We start from the raw sequence: 21,625 nt of genomic DNA on the forward strand, positions 1-21,625 counted from the left end.
ATCGGAAGTAGTTACAGAAAATTTTTTTTTTCTATCGTAACTTCATTAGAACCTGATGTATCTTATTTTATGTTCCACTTCATGATGAGGTAAACTGTAATGAAGTACAGAAGAGCCACAAAACTATAATTATGCCAACTGACAATTAAATAAATGCACTTTAATGTGAATTACATTACTGATTCTTTAATTCTGATATTATCTACATGAAGTGATATCGGTTTCGATTTACGACAAATAATGAACAAAAATTATTTCATTTAACTGTAGAAGTAAAAATTTTGCTCTTCTCAATAATTTAACTCAAGAAATTTCTAACGTTACCGTCATAATTTTCAACTCATGAGTTGAGTAACGAAAAATTGACATATTATTTGCATGTGAAATTGTATAATGATTAAAAAAAATCCATGAATTGTAAACTCCATATTTATCATGTTAAAAGTACAAAATCATTTGTATAAACACTGTTCTGATTTCAGTTTCTTATTTTTCAGCAGTCGGTGGCTCGGCGGTCATGGACTCGGTCAAAGACTACGCCAACAGCTCCATGGACCTACAGTCGTACAACAAAAAGAAAAAGAAGAAGCGCCGACATAGGTGAGTCTCTGATCGAAACTCTCAATTATGTAAGATAAATAATTTCACCTCTCATCGCAACGTTTCCACTTGCATGATTCGACACGACTAATTCCCGTTGAAATTAACTTCTCGACACTCTGACGAAAAAAAAAAAAATAATAATAAAAAGACAGTTAGCAATGACTCGCCAGGTCTCAAAATTAGCAAGTAGCTAGCGTGCAAAAGCTCGTTCCAACCATCGCCATCCCGATATCTTACGAATAAACTCCGCAAGGAATTAACCCTCCCTCGCCCCCCACCCCGAAATAAACTTGAATAAACGCACGTCTCGTCAGCCATTTTAAAAAGAAATTTCAAGCCAACGATGCGGAGTCCTTTTATCTCCGGGCATATATTATACGTACGCATCGGGCGCTCGGGGTTTTTCTTCACTGCGTCTTTTGATCCGATGATACTCCACATTATTCCGCTCGAAGGAGGATCATGAAGAGCCAAAGCGTACACGCGTACCTTGGGATCAGAGGCTGGCTTTTCTGGCAAACTTTTCCTTAATTATCAAAAGAGCCCAAGTACATGCGAACACACTTTTTCTCTCTCTCTCTATCTCTGTGTATGTGTATATATGTATGCTCGTGTCAATGTATGGCTATTGATTTTTTCCTCTCGTGCCCGCAGAGTCGCGCGATGACGACGATGACGCGTCTTCGTCGCGCCCTTCCCTTTCACGGTGGTATGAAAAAGCTTACGTAGCCACGTGCACTTTTATTGGTAATTATACATGCTTGCAAAAGAAGAGGAGCTTCTTCCTGGTTTTCTTTATCCGTGAAGTGTCGTGAGTTTTCTATTCAAGTTTTTCAAGAATAATTAGGTACCGGTTGCCTGCTCTCGCAGTACAGTCCCCGTACAGAGTGCAGTGAAAGAGCTTCGATGTCTGACTGGCTTAACATAAATACGATTCCTGGAGAAATTACTCTCTTAATTTTTATTTTTTAGGATTCCAAAGATTTTTCTTTTCCCGTGTTTTTTGCAAAATAAGCCTCTAATGAATTTCAGATTGAATAATTCTTCACTGCATCCAACCCGGTAGTTAACATGAAAAAATAACGGTGTTGTCTATTATTTCACCACCTTCTCGTTACCAACATTTAACGCTTCTCGCGTAAATCCGTTGAAAATAACACGTCCGGCCTAAACGCCAAAACGGTTTCTTTCACCGCTCGTCAGCCGGCTTAATGAGACACGCCGATGATCGCGCCCCCGGTACGTGACTTTCAATTTTTCTCTCTCCCTCTCTCTCTCTCTCATGATTTCGCGCTCGACAGGTGGTGTCCGCGGGGAACCGGTAATTTCACCTCTGAAGAGCGCGATGACGATTGGACGTGTCTTCTCGAGCACCTTTATTTTATTATTTCAACTTTTCTCTTTTGATGATTTTTGGCTGTTTTGAGGATCCACAATTTTCTCCACTGACTTGCTATTTATTATTTTTTCGCCTGAATTTTGTACGCACTACGGGTTGATGCTACCAGATGTGTAGCTTTGGAAACATTAAAAACTCGACACCGATAAAAAAAAAAAAAGATTAAAGACTTTTTTATTACAATTGAATCGAGAGATGATATAAATAGAAGGACAGAGACAAATCTATCGACGGAACAGATGCGTTTGAAAATCGAAACTACTTATTGAATCGCAGCCACGGTATGGGGGAACTCAAGGCTTGGAGGGGGGCAGGAAACGCCGGGAAGGGGTTAGCGTTGGGAAAAGGGGAATGTATGAATGTATAAATATGTATGTGTGTATATACATTTATTGCGTTAGGGAGTTAGATTTAGGGGACGAGTTGTAATGGCATATAACTAGGTTCATGTGGTTGTTGCTCCAGGACGATTTTCACGACCAAGCAGCTGGAGGAGCTCGAGACGGCGTTCAAGGAGGCGCACTATCCGGACGTCTACGCTCGCGAGATGCTCAGCGCGAGGACGGATCTGCCTGAGGACAGGATACAGGTGAGAGATTCGCATTTCTATTTTCTTTCCTATCCATCTGGTTTTTTTTTTTTTTTTTTTTTTTTTTTTACTTTTTTTTACTTTTTTTTACTCTACAAGGGTAAGTTTGGAATTTTAGGGGAGAGCTATGTGTATTTATGTGTTTTTCTTAATGTAATTCATCAATACTATGCATACACGTATGATTTTTAATAATTTATCCTGATACGGAAAAGATAAAGCACCGCAAAATGCATGTTTTATCGATGTCTGACTATTCGTTGATTATACTACTGATTTTTAATAAAATAACGTTTTACATCGTCTTATTTGATTTAAAATTTGTACATGAGGAAATTAAATAAAAAATTACGATAAATTGTCCTGATACGAGTATAGAAGTAGAGTGTACTCTAAGGTAAACGTCAAATTCACCATATTTAAGGCGTAGCTGTTGAAAAGTGCAAGATTTTTCGAATTTTTTTTTCCTGACTTTTCACGATGTAGTTACTTCAAACTACTTAGAACTTTTTTAATTACATGAGATTTCTTAAGCTCTTACAAACTCTACAATTGCGTGAGTTACTCTAAATATACATGGATGGATAATATTATAGTAATAATTTTTTCATGTAAAATAACGAAATAACGTAAAAATGACAATAGGTCGTAAGTCATGAAAACATCGAGTTAGCATTTTTTTTTTTTTAATCTTCACAATAATTGTAACGAAGCCTTTTCAAAAATATTCTTCAAGTAGTAGAAATGTAAATAGCATACCAATTATCTGTTTTCGCTAAAACACTCGCATACCACACTGACAATGGTACACACCATGCAGAGTAATGAATCATGCTCTGATAAATTAAAATACACTCGCATTGTCGAACGCCACGGAATTTTGAGTGAATCGCGTAATTTATTCCTCAACAACGACTGTAAGAAAAAACAAAAAAACAAAAAAAAAAAAAAAAAAAAAAGAGACAGAGATAAAGCTTCTCTGGAGAGAAAATCCACCAAACAGTCTCACATTCGCCTCCCCGAGTCGCGATCATTACGGCAAATAAGGAAAAAAAGCCCAAAAGTGGAAACACGAAGCCAGTATACACCCCATTTTAATTTTCTTCAACGGCACTTTTGCCACACTAATTAAAACGCACGTAACGCACACTTGCCCACTCCCTCCCTCGCATCTTCGCAAGTCTCAAATTCACCGTCGTATTACCCACTCCCCTATTCCTCTCACTCTCTCTCTCTAGTTTTAATCCTACTTGGCTTGTCATTCTAGAAGTGCGTAATTTCATCAACCCTAACATTTATTCCATATGTGTATTTCGTTAAAATAAGTTCTAATAACGTATCGTTTTCATTTTTATGCACTTCAAAATTAGTTTTCGGACAAAATACATCCACAGTATCCCCCTTGCATTAGCTCGATTAAGTAATATACTCAAGCCACAAAAAAAAGAGACAAAAATGGATAGAAAAGCCCCGTCTTGTGTAAACAAAAAAGTAGAGTGGTCTCTGAGGCAAACGCAGACGCAGTGAAAGGAAACGCAAATGTAAGGAGGCGGATGATTATGCTCCTCGATGTACGATCGCGGGCTCGCACACTGTTGTACTCGAAGACGTAGGTAGTTTTTCGTGCAAACGTATGAACGCAAGTACGAAATGGAGAGGGAAGCCGACAAAAAAGAGAGGGAGAAAGCGCGAGCTCGGAAACAAGGATGAAAGCACATACGTATATATATATATATATATATATAATGAAGTAAAAAAACAGAGGGAATCGGAGATAAACCGCGAAAGAGGGGAGGCCAACGCGTGCACACACGCATACGCTTACACATACATATATATCATATCAGCATATGAGTGGGAGAAAGAGTAAGAGAGAGAGATGTTCTTCCTGGAGGTGGGGGAGGCCATATACATATACCTACCCATACCCTGCAACAACACAAAGCGGCCATTGCAGGGTGGGTGCGGTCCCGGGCTAGCCAATAAGCGCCGCAGGCCTCCACTCGTGCAGCCAATCAGCGCCATCTGCTGATCTCCTCTCCCGCTCGCTCTCTCGTTCTCTCCTACTCAGCAGCCGTCTTTTGTTTCGTCGCGCCAGGGCCTCGTTATCCCGTTTTCTCTCCCTCCCACCGCCAACGTATACATACACAAGGGAGGGAGAAACATACTTGTACGTATATACATACACAGACACGCGTGTATAAGCTCGCGTACATAGTAATGATATGAGGGGGAGCTCGCACGATTCGCATACGTGACGCACATCAGGAGAGGGACGTACGCGTACATACACGCATGACAGTGCATATTTTTTTACGAAGGGGAGGGTACGTGGATTTCAGCCCCCTCTCCCGGTCCCACTTGGCTGGAGGAGTTAGTTATAAGCGTACGTGTATATTTGGGCATGGATGGATGTACGCGAGGGCCGCCCAACCCTCTTTTCCCGTGTACATTATGCGGGCGAGATGTTTCCCGGGGAGTTTTCCTCCCCTGCTCCTCTCTCTCTCTCTCTTTCATGCGATTTATTTTTCTTTCACGCGAGTAACTCACCACCGTCTTTCTCCTTTTCTCTTTTCACCCAAAGGGGAGGGTCGAAGGACCCTCTTTTTATTGTTTTCTTTTTTTCTCATATCTAATTGTCCCCTCTCCGTCAAAGGCCAAGGGCTCCGCGGATTCCTCAATTTCCTCCCTCGTCGCTACTACTGGCTAAGATTTTTCAACCCTTGCGAGGGCGCGTTTAGAACCTCTTTTGTCTCTCCACGGGCGATTAACTCTCCTATGGTTTCTTTCTTCCTTTGCCTCCATTCTCGTGGCGCCCGAAGGACTTCTACACAAGGCACGCGCCCTCAAATTGAGGGCTCGGTGCTCGTGGTTTTATAGAAATATATATCGTTTACCACCGCGTGGCGTTGAATTTTTCTCCCTTCGTTCCTTTTTTCTTTTTTTTCTTTTTTTTAATGGAATCGCTTCAAATTAACTCGAATCCGGACTCGACGGGGAGGGGCGGACGGATTTTTATAATGGGCTTTTCTCGAGGGGGCTCCTTGTGATTGGATCGCAAGATCCTCGGAACTCGTTCCCCCCCCCCCTTATTTTGCCCGGGACGTTTCTCGATATTTTTCAGATAATTTTTCGCCCGAAACTGACGGCAGACCCTCGGATGGCAATTGCTTATTTGCGAGACTTTCTTTCACAGAGTTTACTCGAGGACTGGCGCATTTTTAAGACAGTCGACCTTGCGAGTGCACTGGGACACTCGCAAAAGAAAAAGGGCACACTTTTGTTTCCCAAAACACCCGGCCAGACGACACTCGGGAAAAAGTAGCCGTGCACTTGGCTACATCGTGCGACACTTCTTGAAAACTCGGAAACTTGGCGCAAGAAAGAAGCAGGAGAACCTCGAGAGACACCAGTGAAAGAAATCTCTTTGTGTCTCATTGAAACTCCCCAAAACACCGCTTGCACCCTGTAAAACTCTCCTTTGATGTCCGTATTAGAGATATATTTTTCAAGCCCAAGAGGAAAAAAAAAAAACACGTAGAAATCCGCTTTCATTCCACCCCTTGGTGTACACACACGCCATAGTCTCCCGGTTAATCGAATTAAAATCCCACACTCCACGCAAAAATCGTTGAATGCAGATTTCCACCCACCTTGGAGCGCGTCCCGGTGCACAATCACATTTACAAGGCCTTCGATTAACAAACCCGAGGCGCGAAGAAAAGCCACCAGGACAGAAAGAACGACCCGCCGGGGGGTTAATCGAAACGTCTCTCGCAGACTTCCGCCCACCGTTGCGCGTATTCTTCAGGGTCAGCGGGGCCTTTGCACCCCCACCCCCCTCTTTGCGACGTATTCACACCTCCGTATCGAAGGAAAAAAAAAGGGAACGCAGTGAGAAAAGGGGTGAGGGCACGCCCTTTTCCCCCCTTTACGGATCGAAATGATCGGATACACGTATATACCTATGAGCGACTGAATGGATTGCCGTTGGCCGAGGGTAACACACGCACGCGAAACAAGCGGTTTTAATTTCGGTCTTAACAGCACCACTGCTCTGAACTACATCCGGAGTCCTTTGGCTTGTCCTCGGTGCTAATAGTCCGTAGTTTTGTGAGCGCCTGGCTTTGTATATACACACGCGGGGACGGATGGATTTCCTTTTTCTTGCGGAGGAATTGGCACGAGGAGCGCGATGATAAGGTGAGAGGGTGCGTATCACGGGCGCAAGTGGAAAATTTACATGGGACTGAAAAGGGACGGGTAAGAGGAGGGGATGGGATCTCCCGTGGGTGTATTAGCGTGAGATCTCGAGAGGAGAACGATGATGCGATGATAGAGAGCCGAGTATTGTGCGCGTAGTGCGGATGTTTCAGGGTCCTTGGACTTATATTTTTTCGCGTGGGATACGGCTTTATTGAGAAGCTTTTTTTTTTTTAAGTGAGTTGCCGTTGAAAAAAGATGGTGATGGTGCGCAGTACAACATATTTATGTCTAAGGATGTGTCAGTTGGCTGGACGGTAATGAAATTTGCGGCTCTGGCCCCTTTTTGCCCTGTCAAACTCTTTATTCCTCGATGATTACCAGGGAAGATATGCTCGGAGGCTGAGATTAGCGGGGCTCGACGTATTACGCAGGGTTTGGGAGGAAGATTGATTGAATCTTGATCGAGTCGTGCGTTGTTATCCGGTTTCGGGTGATTAGCAGTTTCGAGAGGCCCTGGTTGTAATGTAGGAGGGATTAATTGCTGGGTGGGTGATTTTAAAAGAAAATTATAGAATTTTTACTTTGGTGCGCATTTACTTTGTTTCTCCTTCGTGAATGTGGAAGTAGTACACAACATTTGTCGAATCGTGACTTGAAGACCCACTAAGATTTACTCAATAAATAAAAGTAAAAATCCTTTATCGATGTGGACTTTTGTCAATTATTTTTCAACATTGGTTTTTTGAGCCACATTTTACAGGTATTCGCAAAGTAACAGAGCTTAAGATGTAAAACACTTATATCACTTGAATTGTTTCAAAAAATATGATAATAATTAAAATGTTTTGCTCAGACAATGTTTTTTTACATACATTCATATACTTGTAGAATCAATTTTTATTTTGAAGACTTTATTTACGACACCAATTTGTCAGCCATTTTTATGCTGGTGCTATTGAGGAAAATTTAAGAAACTGATCAACTTGCAAAACGATTATTTTAAATACCAACTGGCATGGTTCAGTCAATGGAGTGCATGATCGCTCACAGATAGGTTTTAGATAATTATGTGGTTCAGGAATATAAGTGCAAAATATCTGTCAATATTACTTCAACTATTGTATAAGTAACAAATTACAAAATATATTTCTTGCAAGATTTTTTAAGTTACCTAATAAGTATGAATGTGCATGAAATCGAATTGTGATTAAAACATCAGCTACGAACATTTGAATTCGATTAAAAAATCGTTATTGTTTATTTAAAAACACATTTTTTTCTTTCTAATTGATGTATAACCGAGTGTTGTTGTAGCCAATTTAATGTAACATCATGAACTTACAAAAAAGTTATCTTCTCTTCTTAGTAGTTGTGCACAAGAGGGAGAGATTCTGTTATTCAGGAAGGGATGAAGAGCTCAGCACGGAATATTTTTTACTTTGCAGTGACTGTAAGGTCACGTCATTACCTTCAAGTAACTTAAAAATTATTTAAGATGTACTTACGTTTCCTCGACTCACCACTCTATAACTTACCACTTTCTCTCTTTTCCTCCGCACTTTTTTTCGCTTACAAGTCCAATTCCACAGCAGAGAAGCAAAGATTACCATGTATAAAAAACAGGCACTTTTCTTAATTTAGAAGCTTCGGTATGACCAAAGTGATGTTGTACTGTGAAATGTAATTTTCGTTTCCTTTTGCGTTTATTCTGCAAGTTTGAATCGAAATACGAGTTAAATGTAGTTCTACTTTTCATCCAGACTTTTCTGGTCGTTGCTCAACTACTCCGTTTGAATATGAATGAACGATCTTGCCTCGTTAATAACCAAGTACAAAGTGCCGTCCATCCGTAAAACATTTTTCTTCGCGTCTGTCAGACGAGTCTTTCAGCCGCGACACGCATGAATATAATATGTAAGCATATCAATTAAACGAAAGGCGCTTTATTCCCTCCCCTTTGGTCGTCACGGCCATTCAGAGGAAAATACCCGGCTCGTTATATTTTTGAGGGCTGCTTACGAACTAGTGTACGTGAACGACGCGTGTAGCGATGCCGAGGGAGTTGTCCGAGAAAAAATTGTCAAAGGTCGTTTTCGTTATCGAGGAGCTGAAAAAAAAAAAAAAAAAAAAAAAAGTTGGGAAGGGCAAAAAGGTGCTTTGAAGGTTTTTTTTTTAATGAAAGTGCTTGAAAGAAAAAGCACAAACGGGGTTAAGTGGTACCTTATCCAGCATCAAAGGATCGTTTAATTGCGCGCAAGTGCAGTGGGGTTTTTGCGTTTGCGGGTGGTTTTTTTAAATGCCTATTTTGTCAAAGCTTTCCGGGACGAAGCAATGTATTTTCGAGTCCTTCTTTTCTGCGCAGAGACTCGTCGGATGTTGTGCTTGGACGATCTGTGGTTCGTACATAAATGTAGTAAAATGAGGGTAGGTTTTGCTTCGAACTAATTAATCAACCATCTGTATATACATTAAACAAAAAAAAGTAGTTGAAAACCAAATTCTTTGTGCTGTTTAATGTATTTTCTAAATTATGCTGAATTATGCTGAAAAACAGTTGTGGGTGACAATCAAATCCCAGTCCCAATACAGCCTAATCATTTTATTTGCTGATGTCGTTGACCTAAAAAGAAAAAAAAAAAAAAAAAAGAATAACTGTGATAATTTCACGGAACCGTAACTAGAGGTAGTGTTTAAAAAAGTGCAAATCACGCCACTGATTGAAATTTATGTGGTACATATACCCTATTATCAAAATGATGAAACAAACCACTGAAAAAAACAACGTTACTGCTGTTTTATATATATTGTAGTTCACAAACGGAACTACACCTGGTGGCATATCGTACGAGCAATCAAATCCATAATTTGGTCCGAAACACAAACTTTCACAAAGTAAACACAATGTAGGTACAACGAAGTACGGAGTATATCCTGTTGAAACAAGTAAAAATAACCTCAGGGCACGTGAACTGTTTTTTTTTTTTTTGGTGATCCATTACACTTACGACTAGATTCGAGGAAACTTGGATGGTCTTTCTTGGAATCAGGACCCGGAACAATATCCATCCCGTCAAAAAGGACGTGCAAAAAAAAATGCATCCCCCCACGTGGTTGTTCACCTCAAGAAAAAAAAAAAAAAAAAAAAAAAAAAAAAAAAAAAAAAAAAAAGAGAGATTTCTTACAAATAGCAAACGCACGCGTATGATGTACACATCCAAAGCAGAAAAAAGCATACAAAGCAGAGACGATAAAAACACGGACAACAGAGAGTACGTATATGTTGTATTGACCATGGTACACCTTACGAAAGTAAAAAAAAAAAAAAAAAAAAAAAAAAAGAAAGGCTCCTCGACGACAGAGCTGTCAACGCACCCACGCGCGTGTGGGCATTCACCGTCCTCGCGAATAACCAGCTAAACGAAGTTGACGGAGCCACGCATACAACCAACGACTATAGCGCCAGAGTGGTGTATATATAGCCAAAGTACAATCTGAAAAGATGACGAGTGCAGATCTGATCCCCGCGCGCATTATACGCGCGAGGAAAGAGCCGAGTCGAGTTTCACGGGCTGGCTCCCTCTCCGGCGCCCTTATACTTCCTTCTTTCTCTTTTTTTTTTTTTTGCCTTTGTGATCAACGACTCCCTTCTCTCCTCCACGACCGACCCTCCCTTCGTTCCTTCTCCTCTGCGTGGAAGAGAGATATTGTAGGGCACACCGAGCAGCGTACAAAATGGCCGTCGTTGCTCTCTGGCGCTCCTGCCTGTAAGTGTACTACTGTAGGGTAGTTTGCTACGCGGAGTTGTATGTGCAGTTGGAGTCTCTGTGTTGGGTTTTTTGTCGAGTGGGAATTATCGGATTTTTTCCTGATTTTTGGAGGGCTGTTTTAGGATATGCATCGATGTTTGTTGTGTTACGAGGCGCCTTAATTAGGCTTAAATTTAAAATCGAGATATAGCAGGTTCCATTGAAATTGCTGGGAATTACGTTGGAAATTTCAATACATTATTCGTCATCAAAATTACATTGCTACCTCAATCATCCACCGTAGCTGTACAAATTTAGTAATATTATTAGTAAACACGAAGGGTTTATCAAAACGCGCTATACCTCGAGTAGTAATACCTTCCGATGGTTACTACCCTCCGTTACATTTCATCAAAATCCATTTCCTCGCTAACACCGAACAGTCTCTTTCTTAAAACCACCTGTTTTCTCCAATCAATCCCAAAATCCACGTTATAGTGATTAAACCCCCGACGATTCACAAATTAATTTTCGCAGCCACTCCTTGCCCCGATAAAACCAACTCCAGCCCCGAAATTTGCTCCAAAATCGACTCGCGAGGAGCTAAACACGCCCAACAACAACATACAGCACTCCGACCGTAGCCGCGCATAAAGTCCGAAGCACTTATCCCTCGTGCAAAACCACGGGGCAAACAAGTCGAAAGAAAAACCCTCCTCAACTCACCCTCGTGCTCCACATCCAACGAAAAACCTGCGAAGCGCGCGTGATTCGATTTTCCCGGAAGCCACGCGTTGGAGTAACGAGAGAGAGAGCGCACAGACGCCAGACCGTCGCCACGGAACGACGGTCGAGTTTACGATACTTTGGAGCTGAGCCCCACGTCCCCCCTATTTTTAACTTTATTTGTGAGTGTGTATCCCTCTCTCGTTGGAGTTATTTGGTTTTGTACATGGCTCGCAAAAGATTGCCACCGGAGAGTAGTTGAGCAGTAGGGAAATAAAGCGTAGGATACAGTGAAATTTTTCATGTTGGTGGTTGGTTTTGGCGACTGTAACTGTAGATTTTTTAGAAAGATCCAAAAACCATGGCAAAGCCGAGCATAACTTTGTGCTTCCACTGCAACTTTAGTACTAGAAAAAAACGAGCCCCTCGAACGACGCCCCACTCGTATCTCTCTGACCGTGTCTTCTACCCTGGCTCTTATCCCACAGTACCCTAGGCAGTTCCACGTCCCAAAGACGAAGACTCTCTTGGGGAGACCAAATAGCAGGAATATATAGGAGAGGACTAGCCTCGGGCATCCCGAGCCAGCGTCTTAAGGATGAAAAGGGTAATGGCGCGCGAACCGGCTCAAATGACCCGCGAATTTCTCTCCTCGCTGCGTGCTGGGCTCGCCATGTTTATGTTTAGCGCTTGGCCCACGAGAGTTACAATGGCGCTTGCTTGCGCGTGCGCGCATTATACTCGACCTCGTTTTCTTGTTTGCGAGAAAATTATCCTGCACTTTATGCTAATTCAAGGGATGGGGTTATTTTGTCGATTTTCTTGATTTAACACTTTTAGCCTTGAGTACGGTGTTTTTTGCGTGGAGTTTTATAGGTGATTGAGAGGATTTTGTGGCTGCTAGAGTGGTACTTTTTTTACAGCTCACATAGTTGGGGGCATTTTGTGAAATTTGTACGAATATTCCTTTTTTAACAGTTTCTATTTTCCTCTTTTTTAAATAATATTACACGCTAAATTTTAAAATCTATATAGGTGGAGTTGAAGCATAGCTTGTATAGAAAACAATACTAATTATTTTAAAAAGAAGTTCTGGCAAATAAGAATGGGTCATTTTTATCTCCAATGTACAATTTTTATTTTGACAAATCGTTTCAAAAGTTTGTTTGATACAATATTGCATATATAAAGTTGTATTATTTAATTTTCTTCACAGGGACCATCTTTCACTTTTCTCAAATCTGAAACTAAACACATTCGTCGTGTTAAATAATGATTACCCAGTAATTTTTTGCCTAGGCATCGCTTATATTTGTAGTTACCGAATTGTTGTCAAAAAAATCTACGTAAAAAATGAAAAGTTAAAACTTACCACGACCTTTCAGGCACCTCTTTGCACATTCAAATGTGCCAGGGGATGGGTATGTCTTTCCATTGCTAGCGCAAAGTGGCATGTATTCCATAGTTGCTACACAAGGACAGTCCTCCTCCATGTCAACATCCTCATGATGTTTCTTATGATTATTAGCTAAGGCGACGTTGAAAAGCAGCACTGAAACATTAAATTTGGGAGTGGTCTTAACGGAGGGTTCAAAAAGATTTTAAAAAGATCAGGTTGTTACTCATAGCATTTTTATTTAATAGAAAATTTCAATTAATTTTAATTTCAATTTTTCTTTTTTTTTTTATTACCATTGTGATCAAACATATAATTGTCAGTTATATTACTATAACTCTAACTTGAAAGTTGTTTCTGTTATTACAGAAATTTGAAGAATTCATTCTGTCTACATTTAATTTTTTTTAATGTCATAACTCAGCACACGACTAATATCGAAGATTTACTCGGATGGAAATGAAAGAATACAATTTCTTATTAAAAATTGTAGACAATATATTTTATTGTGAATAAAATGTAAAAGAGACAGTTGGTAAACTTAATTGTACATAACTTACCAGTGGCCAAGAGTAGGAGAGTGAACTTCATCATCGTGAGGGATGTATGTAATGTAACGGATCTAAATAAATCACTGACTCAATTTGTATTTTTTCAAGAGAGAATCTTTTCCCTTTGGAGTCAGATGCTGCAATGAACGAAAAAGCTGACGGAGACGCTGTTTTTATACCAATTTCCGTCCATGAAAATATTGTAATTACTCCTCTCCTTCCTCACTAAAGTAACCTTTACTCAATGGCACCTTTGCGTAAAAAGTTTGTGTGATAACTTAAGAGAGAGTCAAGAAGATTATTTTTAATTTGGTCAGTTTCCCTATCGCTTGTGTGATACATGCACTTTTTTTATTTACATTCATAAGTACAAAAAAAAGTTATCATGACAAGACTGAGTCGATTTATCTCAACGGCCAGTGATATGAACAACAAATTTGCCATTTGTTTATAGTTTGTTATCAATGAATTAGAAATAGAATGATTAGAGACTACTCTGAAAATTTGATGCTTACCAATATTTCACATATTTTCTTCCCATGAGCTTTTTTAAATTACCTATACATAGTCTTGCATGTCTCTAAAGTCGAGATTGAAACTTGAGTAGTTTTGAACTAAAAATATTTATATTCTCTGATTTTAATACTCTAGTTCCATGCAGTTTTGATGTTATATGTACATACATTTCCGTCCCCTTAAAACTGTAGTTATTCAATTGAATTTTGGCCTGACAATGATAGTGAAATTTTGTACATAAGACAATATACAGTATCATCAATTCTCTTTATCATCGAACTCTAGAGGCGAAAATCTGGTGTATTACGCACAGTAATTTTGAATATTCCCATTTTGTGTAAGAAAGTATAAAGAGAAAATAATAGATATCTCTGTGAAATTTGACTTTTTTGTTTGTTACGTTTTTCTCTAGTAAATGAAAATAGCACTTTGGATATCAAAACCCTAAAAAAGGTAAATAACCAATGTTTTGCTTATTGTAAAGGTATAAAATTGTTAGTTTAAAAGTTCAACAGAATAATAAACATTAAATTGATGCATGTCAGAGAATATAAACTTATCATATTATATAACATAAATATGCAAATTGTACAGTTAACATTTTTCTCAGTTACACCAGTTTATATTTACTGATATCCAATCGTTTTAACAGACAAAATTGAGTTTTTCCGTTTTAAACGTCAGTATTTTTTGTTTGTTTTATTTTTAAATAAACATAGATAGTATATTAATACAGTATCGTCATGATGATATCATGAAAATATATGACGACAGTATCGTCATGATGATGATTCTATTTTGTTCATCTAAACGAAACAACAAAACATCATAGCCTTTTAACGTTCACCGTAACATTCTTAAAGATTTTTTTCTAATATTGACCAAACAAATAATGAAAGGAGTACATTTAATTAGTTACACATAGTATTTGCAAATTGGTGGTTTTCTGTACTTGAGACATTCTCTAAGAAATGGTGTATTTTCGATGCAAGAGGAAAGACGACTACCCATCGGAAGTTACGTTTTGGGGCATAACGATATATTACTGGTGACGTGGCTGTTCACTCAGTTGACATGTTAAAATATTCTCTACATCTGATGGAGAAGAGGTCGGTGATTTAACAATTGTTGGTGGATTAAACAGATATAATGCTCTCAGATTAATAATATAAAGTTCTTCGAATGGTACAAAATGTTCCTAATAATATTTTTTCTCGATTACCTGATAGAGATAATCTACGGAAATCTACACTTATACATACCTTCTTTTGGGAATTAATAAAAGAGCAAGTCAAGAATGAGGTCATGCTTACACAACTGAGTCTTGGACAAAAGATTACGAAAGCTCGTCATTGCTTATCAAAAATCGATTTGCGTTCAAAATGATTTATGAGACGTGCCAAAATTTTGTGGGTGAGTCAATAGTAACAATTAGGGAATCCATGAAACGTGGTGCAATCGCTCAGTTTTTGTTTTTTTACAAAAAAAATTCAATTCAAGGTCTACAGCTGATATGCTGTAAGTTTAATTACCTTAGATCGAGTAATAAACAATTCTTTTGAAATTCTCATTTCTCATATTAATATTCATATAATTTTTATAACTGCTCGTAAATTGTAACCTGCATAAAAGTGATTGCTATGAAACTTATACAAAAAAATTTGTAAATAACTGAATATTTTTTTATTATTTAAGTAAAATTTGTGGAGAAACAGTTGATGTAGGATTTAGTTTAACTATAGTTAAAATTACTTGGTTGACTGTAAAAAATAATTCAAGGAAATTATAATATTAATCAGTGGTATTCAATCACCTAAAAATGTTTCTTAATTTTAATTATATTTAATGGCACCCTGAATTACTTGAAATTTTTATTTGCTTGGAGATAAAATATAAAAAGGAATTAATTAGAATTTTACCATTTCACCAAAATCTTATGAGTATTATTATCATTTTTGTACATGTATAAAGGGTTTCATGAAAAAATTATATTCGTCTTGAGCAGAAAACCAAATTTAACTATAAATTGTACTTAATATTTAAAAAAAACTTGAATCTTTTTTTTAAACGTTATTGGATACTATTTATAATTTCCGATAATTTGCTTAGGAAATGAAAATTAAGTCTCTAAATAAATTATAGTTTAATAAAAAAAATAAAAAGTTAATCTAACCGCTTTAAATGTCTTTTCTACAAACTGACAAATCGAACAAAAAAGAACATACACTTGACTAGTGACGCATCGACAGTACCACCTTGATTATAAATAGCATAAATATTTATTTTTACTATCTAGAAAGAAAAAGTACTACGATGTTCCAATTTGATTAAAAAATACATTTATTTTGCTTAACTAATGAAGATTATATTCATTACAACATTAATATATTAATTAAGTATCTAAAGTTGGAAGATCCATCTTTTGAAGTATCCAACGGAATTCCTAACACTCGCCATCTTTCACTTTGACCAAATCTGAAACAAAAGTAAAAACATCGCGTAAGATGATAATCTTCCACATAAGCATTATTTACATGTTTCTAAATAAAATGAAAAAAATCATTCCTTACCATCTTTTCTCAAACACCTCTTTGCGCACTCGAACATACCAGCGTTCGAATAGGTAGCCTTGTTGCTCGCGCAAAGCGGCAGGTACTCATCAGTCGACAAGCAGGGACAGTTCTCGGTTATACCGTAGTTGTTAGGAAGCTTGGTATGTTTGTCAGCTGTGACGACATTGAAAAGCACCACTGAAAAATGTAATTCGGTAGGTATATTATACATGTTCGTAAAGGTGCAGTATATAATATGTTCAAGCTGTGATCATCAGGTGTTGACGTTATTCAATACTCATTTGAATCAAAGTTTGTAATTGTCATAACTTACCAGTGGCCAAGAGTAGGAGAGTGAACTTCATCATCGTGAGGGATGTATGTAATGTAACGGATCTAAATAAATCACTGACTCAATTTGTATTTTTTCAAGAGAGAATCTTTTCCCTTTGGAGTCAGATGCTGCAATGAACGAAAAAGCTGACGGAGACGCTGTTTTTATACCAATTTCCGTCCATGAAAATATTGTAATTACTCCTCTCCTTCCTCACTAAAGTAACCTTTATTCAATGGCATATTTACGTAAGCAGTTCCTGTGATAAATTATGAAAATGATCAGAAGTATGTATTCAATTTGATCAGTTTTCTTATCACTCGTACGTGACGAGTTTTTACACGCTCTTTTTTTTCTCAATACGGCAGTACAGTACAAGATGATTTATCAAAGCAGCAAATCATACTTAACTAAAAATGTGTCGTTTACGCATATCGTATATCTTCTAAGATTTCTTAACTAACATGGGAAAGCCCACAAGTAGATTTTTCATCACTTTTCTTGTTTGACCTTTTTAAAACCGCTTTCACTATCGCTTCAGATAAAAATGGAGCAAATAAATATTATATCTTTGCGTGTTCCATGACTTTGCTTGCGTTGAAATAATATCTCGGGTCAGCGACTCGTTTCCTCGTTTCTTGTAGATACGATGAGATTGTTATAATGTACGCTTGAGTCATACTAATTGATTATTTTTTTTCTCATTTGCCTTGGAGTTACCCAGAGATACTAATTTTGATCTTGAAAAAGTCTTTAGATAACTTTGGAAAAAGCAAGTTTCGACGTAGGTAGGTGTAATTTGTGAGATAAAAAAAAAAAAAAAAGTTCATTCATTGATTCTCTATCATGTACTCTCTACACTTTACATAGGCATGATTATATTCAGTATTTTTCAGTTTTTTCGATAAAAATTTTTTCTGCTAGTCTTGATTCTCTTCTCAGGTTTTATCAGATTTCCATAATTTACGTTTGAAAAAATCCTCGTGAATTTTACGATCATTATTTTATTTGCTTCAAGCAGGTAGATAATATTTTATGTGACTATTGTAAACAACTAATAATTTGACTTTTTTATTACCAATTTTTTTTTTTGTTAAAAAATCTTTGGAAAAAATTTTAACGATATTGGAAGAATTACATATTTTGGTCATTTGTTAAATAAATGGCGTTTACAACTCATTTTTGAAAAAGCGTCTATTTCCGACAGTTCATCCTTGTGATGCTAAACCAAATTTAGCAGTGAAAATCATAGTACTAAAACAGTGTTAAATTTTCTTACTGCTGTTTTTTTTCTCACTTCCATCATCCTTATTATCATATCATTACTGCCATATTATTGAACGATACTACAACAGCGAGAAGCTCTGGAAAAAAAAAACACCCTCCGTCCATACGATCAATGACTCAATATGCAAGCCTCGACCATCCACCTCGAAACATCGAAGCAAAATGTCTGAAACGTATCTTCCTCGCGGAACACGCGTTCCCGGTAAAATTTCACGCTTACCGACTGTTGTCTTCCTCCACCGTCTGTGACCTCAAAATTACAGCTCCACCATCCGACTGGCAACTGCTTGGGGTGACCGAGCACTTTTCGCCCTTGCGAGGGAGAAGAAAAAAAAAAGCGCGCCAACTAAAATCCCGAAAATAAATGTAGAGGCGCGTATACCTGAGAAAAAACGAAGAGCCCAGCCCTTAGAGTAAACATGACCCTCAAATTAGCCCCTGAGCGCGCGGACACAAGGCAGAATAAATATTATTTCGCGGAACAATCGGCCGAGGGGATTATCGTGTCCACACGAGATGTATCCCTTCGCTCGGAGGATGACACCTTGAAGACGTTCGGAGTATTTCGTCGATTTTTCCATCTCATCCTTGTAACGAGGAAACAATCGCTTTCGAAGGGCCTTTGGGATATCCTCGCTCTTTCGAGTACATCAAAATTGACTGGAGGATGAACGGGCGAGTGAATGACTTGGATGGTGTATTAAAAAAGCACAAGGAGTCGGAACTTATGTCTTCTTTTTTTCAATCCGTAAGATCGGTGTTTTTCTTCATTCGATCGCAGAGCTGGAGAAACGTGTCGACTTACCCGATCGTGTTCTCGAATGAAGAAATGATCGGTTTTTCTTTTCTCTGAAATTTGGCAGAAATCTTTGGTCCAGCTATGTGATCATGTGTCCATAAGTTATTGATCTAAGAGGAAAAATTTGTATTCCATCGGTTCTGGTCCCTCAACCCATGGGATTTCTCAAACGTATCGGACACTCGATTATTTTAACAACCAAAAAAAAAAAAAAAAGAAAAAAAAAACAACAACAACAATTGATGTAAAAAAATTGATTCCCCTCGCCTTGTCCCAAAAAATTCGCCCCCTGACTAAAAGCCCAGAGTCCGGTGCGCCGGTCGAGATATTGATTTTGTCTTTCGGCTGCAACGTACACCCGCACTGGCCTCTTTATCTCCCTTTCGCTCTGCTACACGTACGCCGCGCTATACTCAATGTCCTGCCGGCAGGACGAAGGGCTCGAAACGAGACACGGACGCTCTCGAGTTTGCCGCACGCGCGTATATATCATAGCGACTAATGCCGATGCTCTTCTTCTCCAATGGGGTACAAACTGACAAAGGTGTCCGCACAATAAGCGTGTAGTGACGCTGTACATTAAACACTCTCCCTATTTGGCTGGCTGGTCGGGCCATTGTGCCGTGCGAACACGGTGCTATGAGTTGTAAATTATCGCCAAAGGTGTATAGTTTCCGCCAATCCAATCGTTGATGTTGCAAATACCAGTGCATGGGTACAATCTAAATAAAGGTTGGTCTGATCTGAAAAAAGAAATTTGGTGAAAAGTACCGTCAAGAAATTTGGTGAGGTAATACTTACGTTTGTTGCCAGAGTTCTGATGTTTTCGTGGATTGTGTAGCCACGTTTATCCGTCATTGTTTCTTTCTACAATCAAACTTTCGACGCGATACCATTCCGGACCTGTTTTAAAGTGAAAACGGCCTCTAATGGTGTTGATGAAATCATTAAAAAAAAAAAAAAAAAAAAAAAAAGCATGGGAGAAAAAAAGGATCCACGCTCACTGAGCACGTAAAATAGAACTTGAAAATAATAGCACGCGTTTCTCATTCAAAACTTCACAGACTCGCACTAATTCAACGTTTACAGGTTCTCGCGGAGTCGTGTGATGAAGAAAAAAAAAGGTGAGGGTGAAGTCACGACGGAGGGTAGCTTTCAGCGTCTAATGGTACACCTTCATACAAAAAGCACGAAGTTGACGTTTTCTTTACTTTTTTCCCCTGTCTTTTGATCAGTCAAAGTTGAGCTACCGAAAAACATCACGCTATACTTCATTTTGAAGAGTCGAAGGAAAAAGGTGTTTTTTGACGGAAAATAATTAAGCGATCTAAATAAATGTATCCAGAAAAAAAAAAAAAAAAAAAAAACACATTCAACACCCTAAAAATCGTCGCGGCCCCCCTAATCTCCCCCAGCAGCTTCACCACTTAGCGCTCGTAAGCACCCGCCGGGGAATCGAATTAAAATCGAATCATCCCCGACCCAACTCGCCCCGCGCTACGATATGATTCACTCGCGCATCCACCGACTTTATTGCCTCGCCCGTCTCGTCCCCATTGACTTTTACGACGCCCCGTCGCATTTTCCATTCTCGACAGCGCCACAAAGTCACGGTATGAATTACAGGGCCGTCGCTCATGAATATCCCATCGTGCCCCTGCATGGACGCCGAATCGAATTTCAAACACACGCAAAACGAAACTTGTAAATTAGTTCGCGCTCGGCTGGTACACGGATCCCCGTTTGTGAGCTCGCGATCGTCGATTCCAGAGTTAATTCGGCACCGATGCACCTCCAGCACGTGTGAAACCTATGCCGATGGAGACCCCCGACTCGATGAATAATCCAAGAGACACCCCAGCGCTCCGCATCAATTATTCAGTGTATGAACGGGCTGACTTTGTTCTCTCCACAACAGGTCACCCTCGTCGTGTATCTTGTTGTTCCTCCTCTTGGGCAGAGTAACACTTTTCAACTATCGATTAGCGCCGGGAAATTCCTTTTTCTCGATGCGCCACTTGTACACGCGGGCACGTGCGTGTGTTATGTACGCTCGGAGCGTGAGCCAAGAGGGAGATGGAACAAAGTGGATTGGAATTCGGTGAGGTTTGACGATATGGGACATCGCTTCCTTTCATGCGGGTCGTGCGTGGGCGTCTGGGGTGTATTGAGTAGGTTCCGGAGGAGCCATTGTGCGCGTCGCGTGCTTCGGATGATTTATCGGATTATTTGTCCACTTGCTTCGGGGGTATATACAGTCCAAAGTTAATGGTAGGTTGGGGCTGACGCGGGGGCTTATTGGGCCATTTGCATTGGAATCCGGCTGCGAGAGATGGTCTGTGAAAAGTCGTGCGTTTCATTGTTCTGGCAAGAGGCGGAATTGGACTCTTTTGTGCGTTGGACTGTATGGATGTTGCCGCCGGAGTTGGTAGGAAATTGAAAGTACAATAATCCAAGATCTTTTGAATTATTTTTTATTGCGAGCCGAACAACAATAATGGCCAATTCCCATCACAATCGCCCATACCTTTCTTTATCATAGAATCTTTCCCGGACATAGATTGTTATTTTGAGTCGTCCAAAGGTTATTCATTAATTCTAAGCCATTAAAAGGAAATGCATGATACTTAAGGACTTTCGAATTCACTAAAGTTAGTAGGAAGCTTCCATACCCAAAAAAATGTAATGGCCATTACGAAATAGCTTATTACATCCGATTGTCGCTCACCATCGCTTATCATTGTCTGTTGTCTATCTGTGATATAAGTGCACAGTCACATTTGTAATACCTCAACCTTTAATATAAGATTAAATATGTAACAGTCTTTGAGATCTAATTGCGATTGAAATATCAAGATCATCATAAAAATAAATACCTTGCGCCTTGCTATCAAAAATTAGAAACTTATTAACTCTACCCG

General features: G+C 39.0%; 1 protein-coding gene and 1 long non-coding RNA gene across 2 annotated transcripts in view; one reads left to right on the forward strand and one right to left on the reverse strand.

The window, feature by feature from the left end:
- The window catches only part of LOC106640487 (uncharacterized), a 77,584-nt gene that overhangs the window by 45,831 nt on the left and 10,128 nt on the right, over positions 1–21,625 (forward strand). Inside the window, exons 3-4 of the mRNA XM_089598760.1 lie at positions 498–600; positions 2,468–2,591. Of these exons, the coding sequence (XP_089454886.1) occupies positions 498–600; positions 2,468–2,591 (227 nt within the window). The remainder of the gene's footprint in view (positions 1–497; positions 601–2,467; positions 2,592–21,625) is intronic.
- On the reverse strand, positions 16,055–16,732 carry LOC106640488 (uncharacterized). The gene is made up of 3 exons (XR_016293712.1): positions 16,619–16,732; positions 16,303–16,482; positions 16,055–16,207 (listed from the first exon to the last, which is right to left on the reverse strand). It is a non-coding gene; the product is annotated as an uncharacterized LOC106640488 (long non-coding RNA).

The sequence above is a fragment of the Copidosoma floridanum genome, unplaced genomic scaffold (genome assembly GCF_036245765.1).
Source record: "Copidosoma floridanum isolate Cflo_tuat_1 unplaced genomic scaffold, Cflo_Japanese_pri ptg000006l, whole genome shotgun sequence".
Lineage (NCBI taxonomy): Eukaryota > Metazoa > Arthropoda > Insecta > Hymenoptera > Encyrtidae > Copidosoma > Copidosoma floridanum.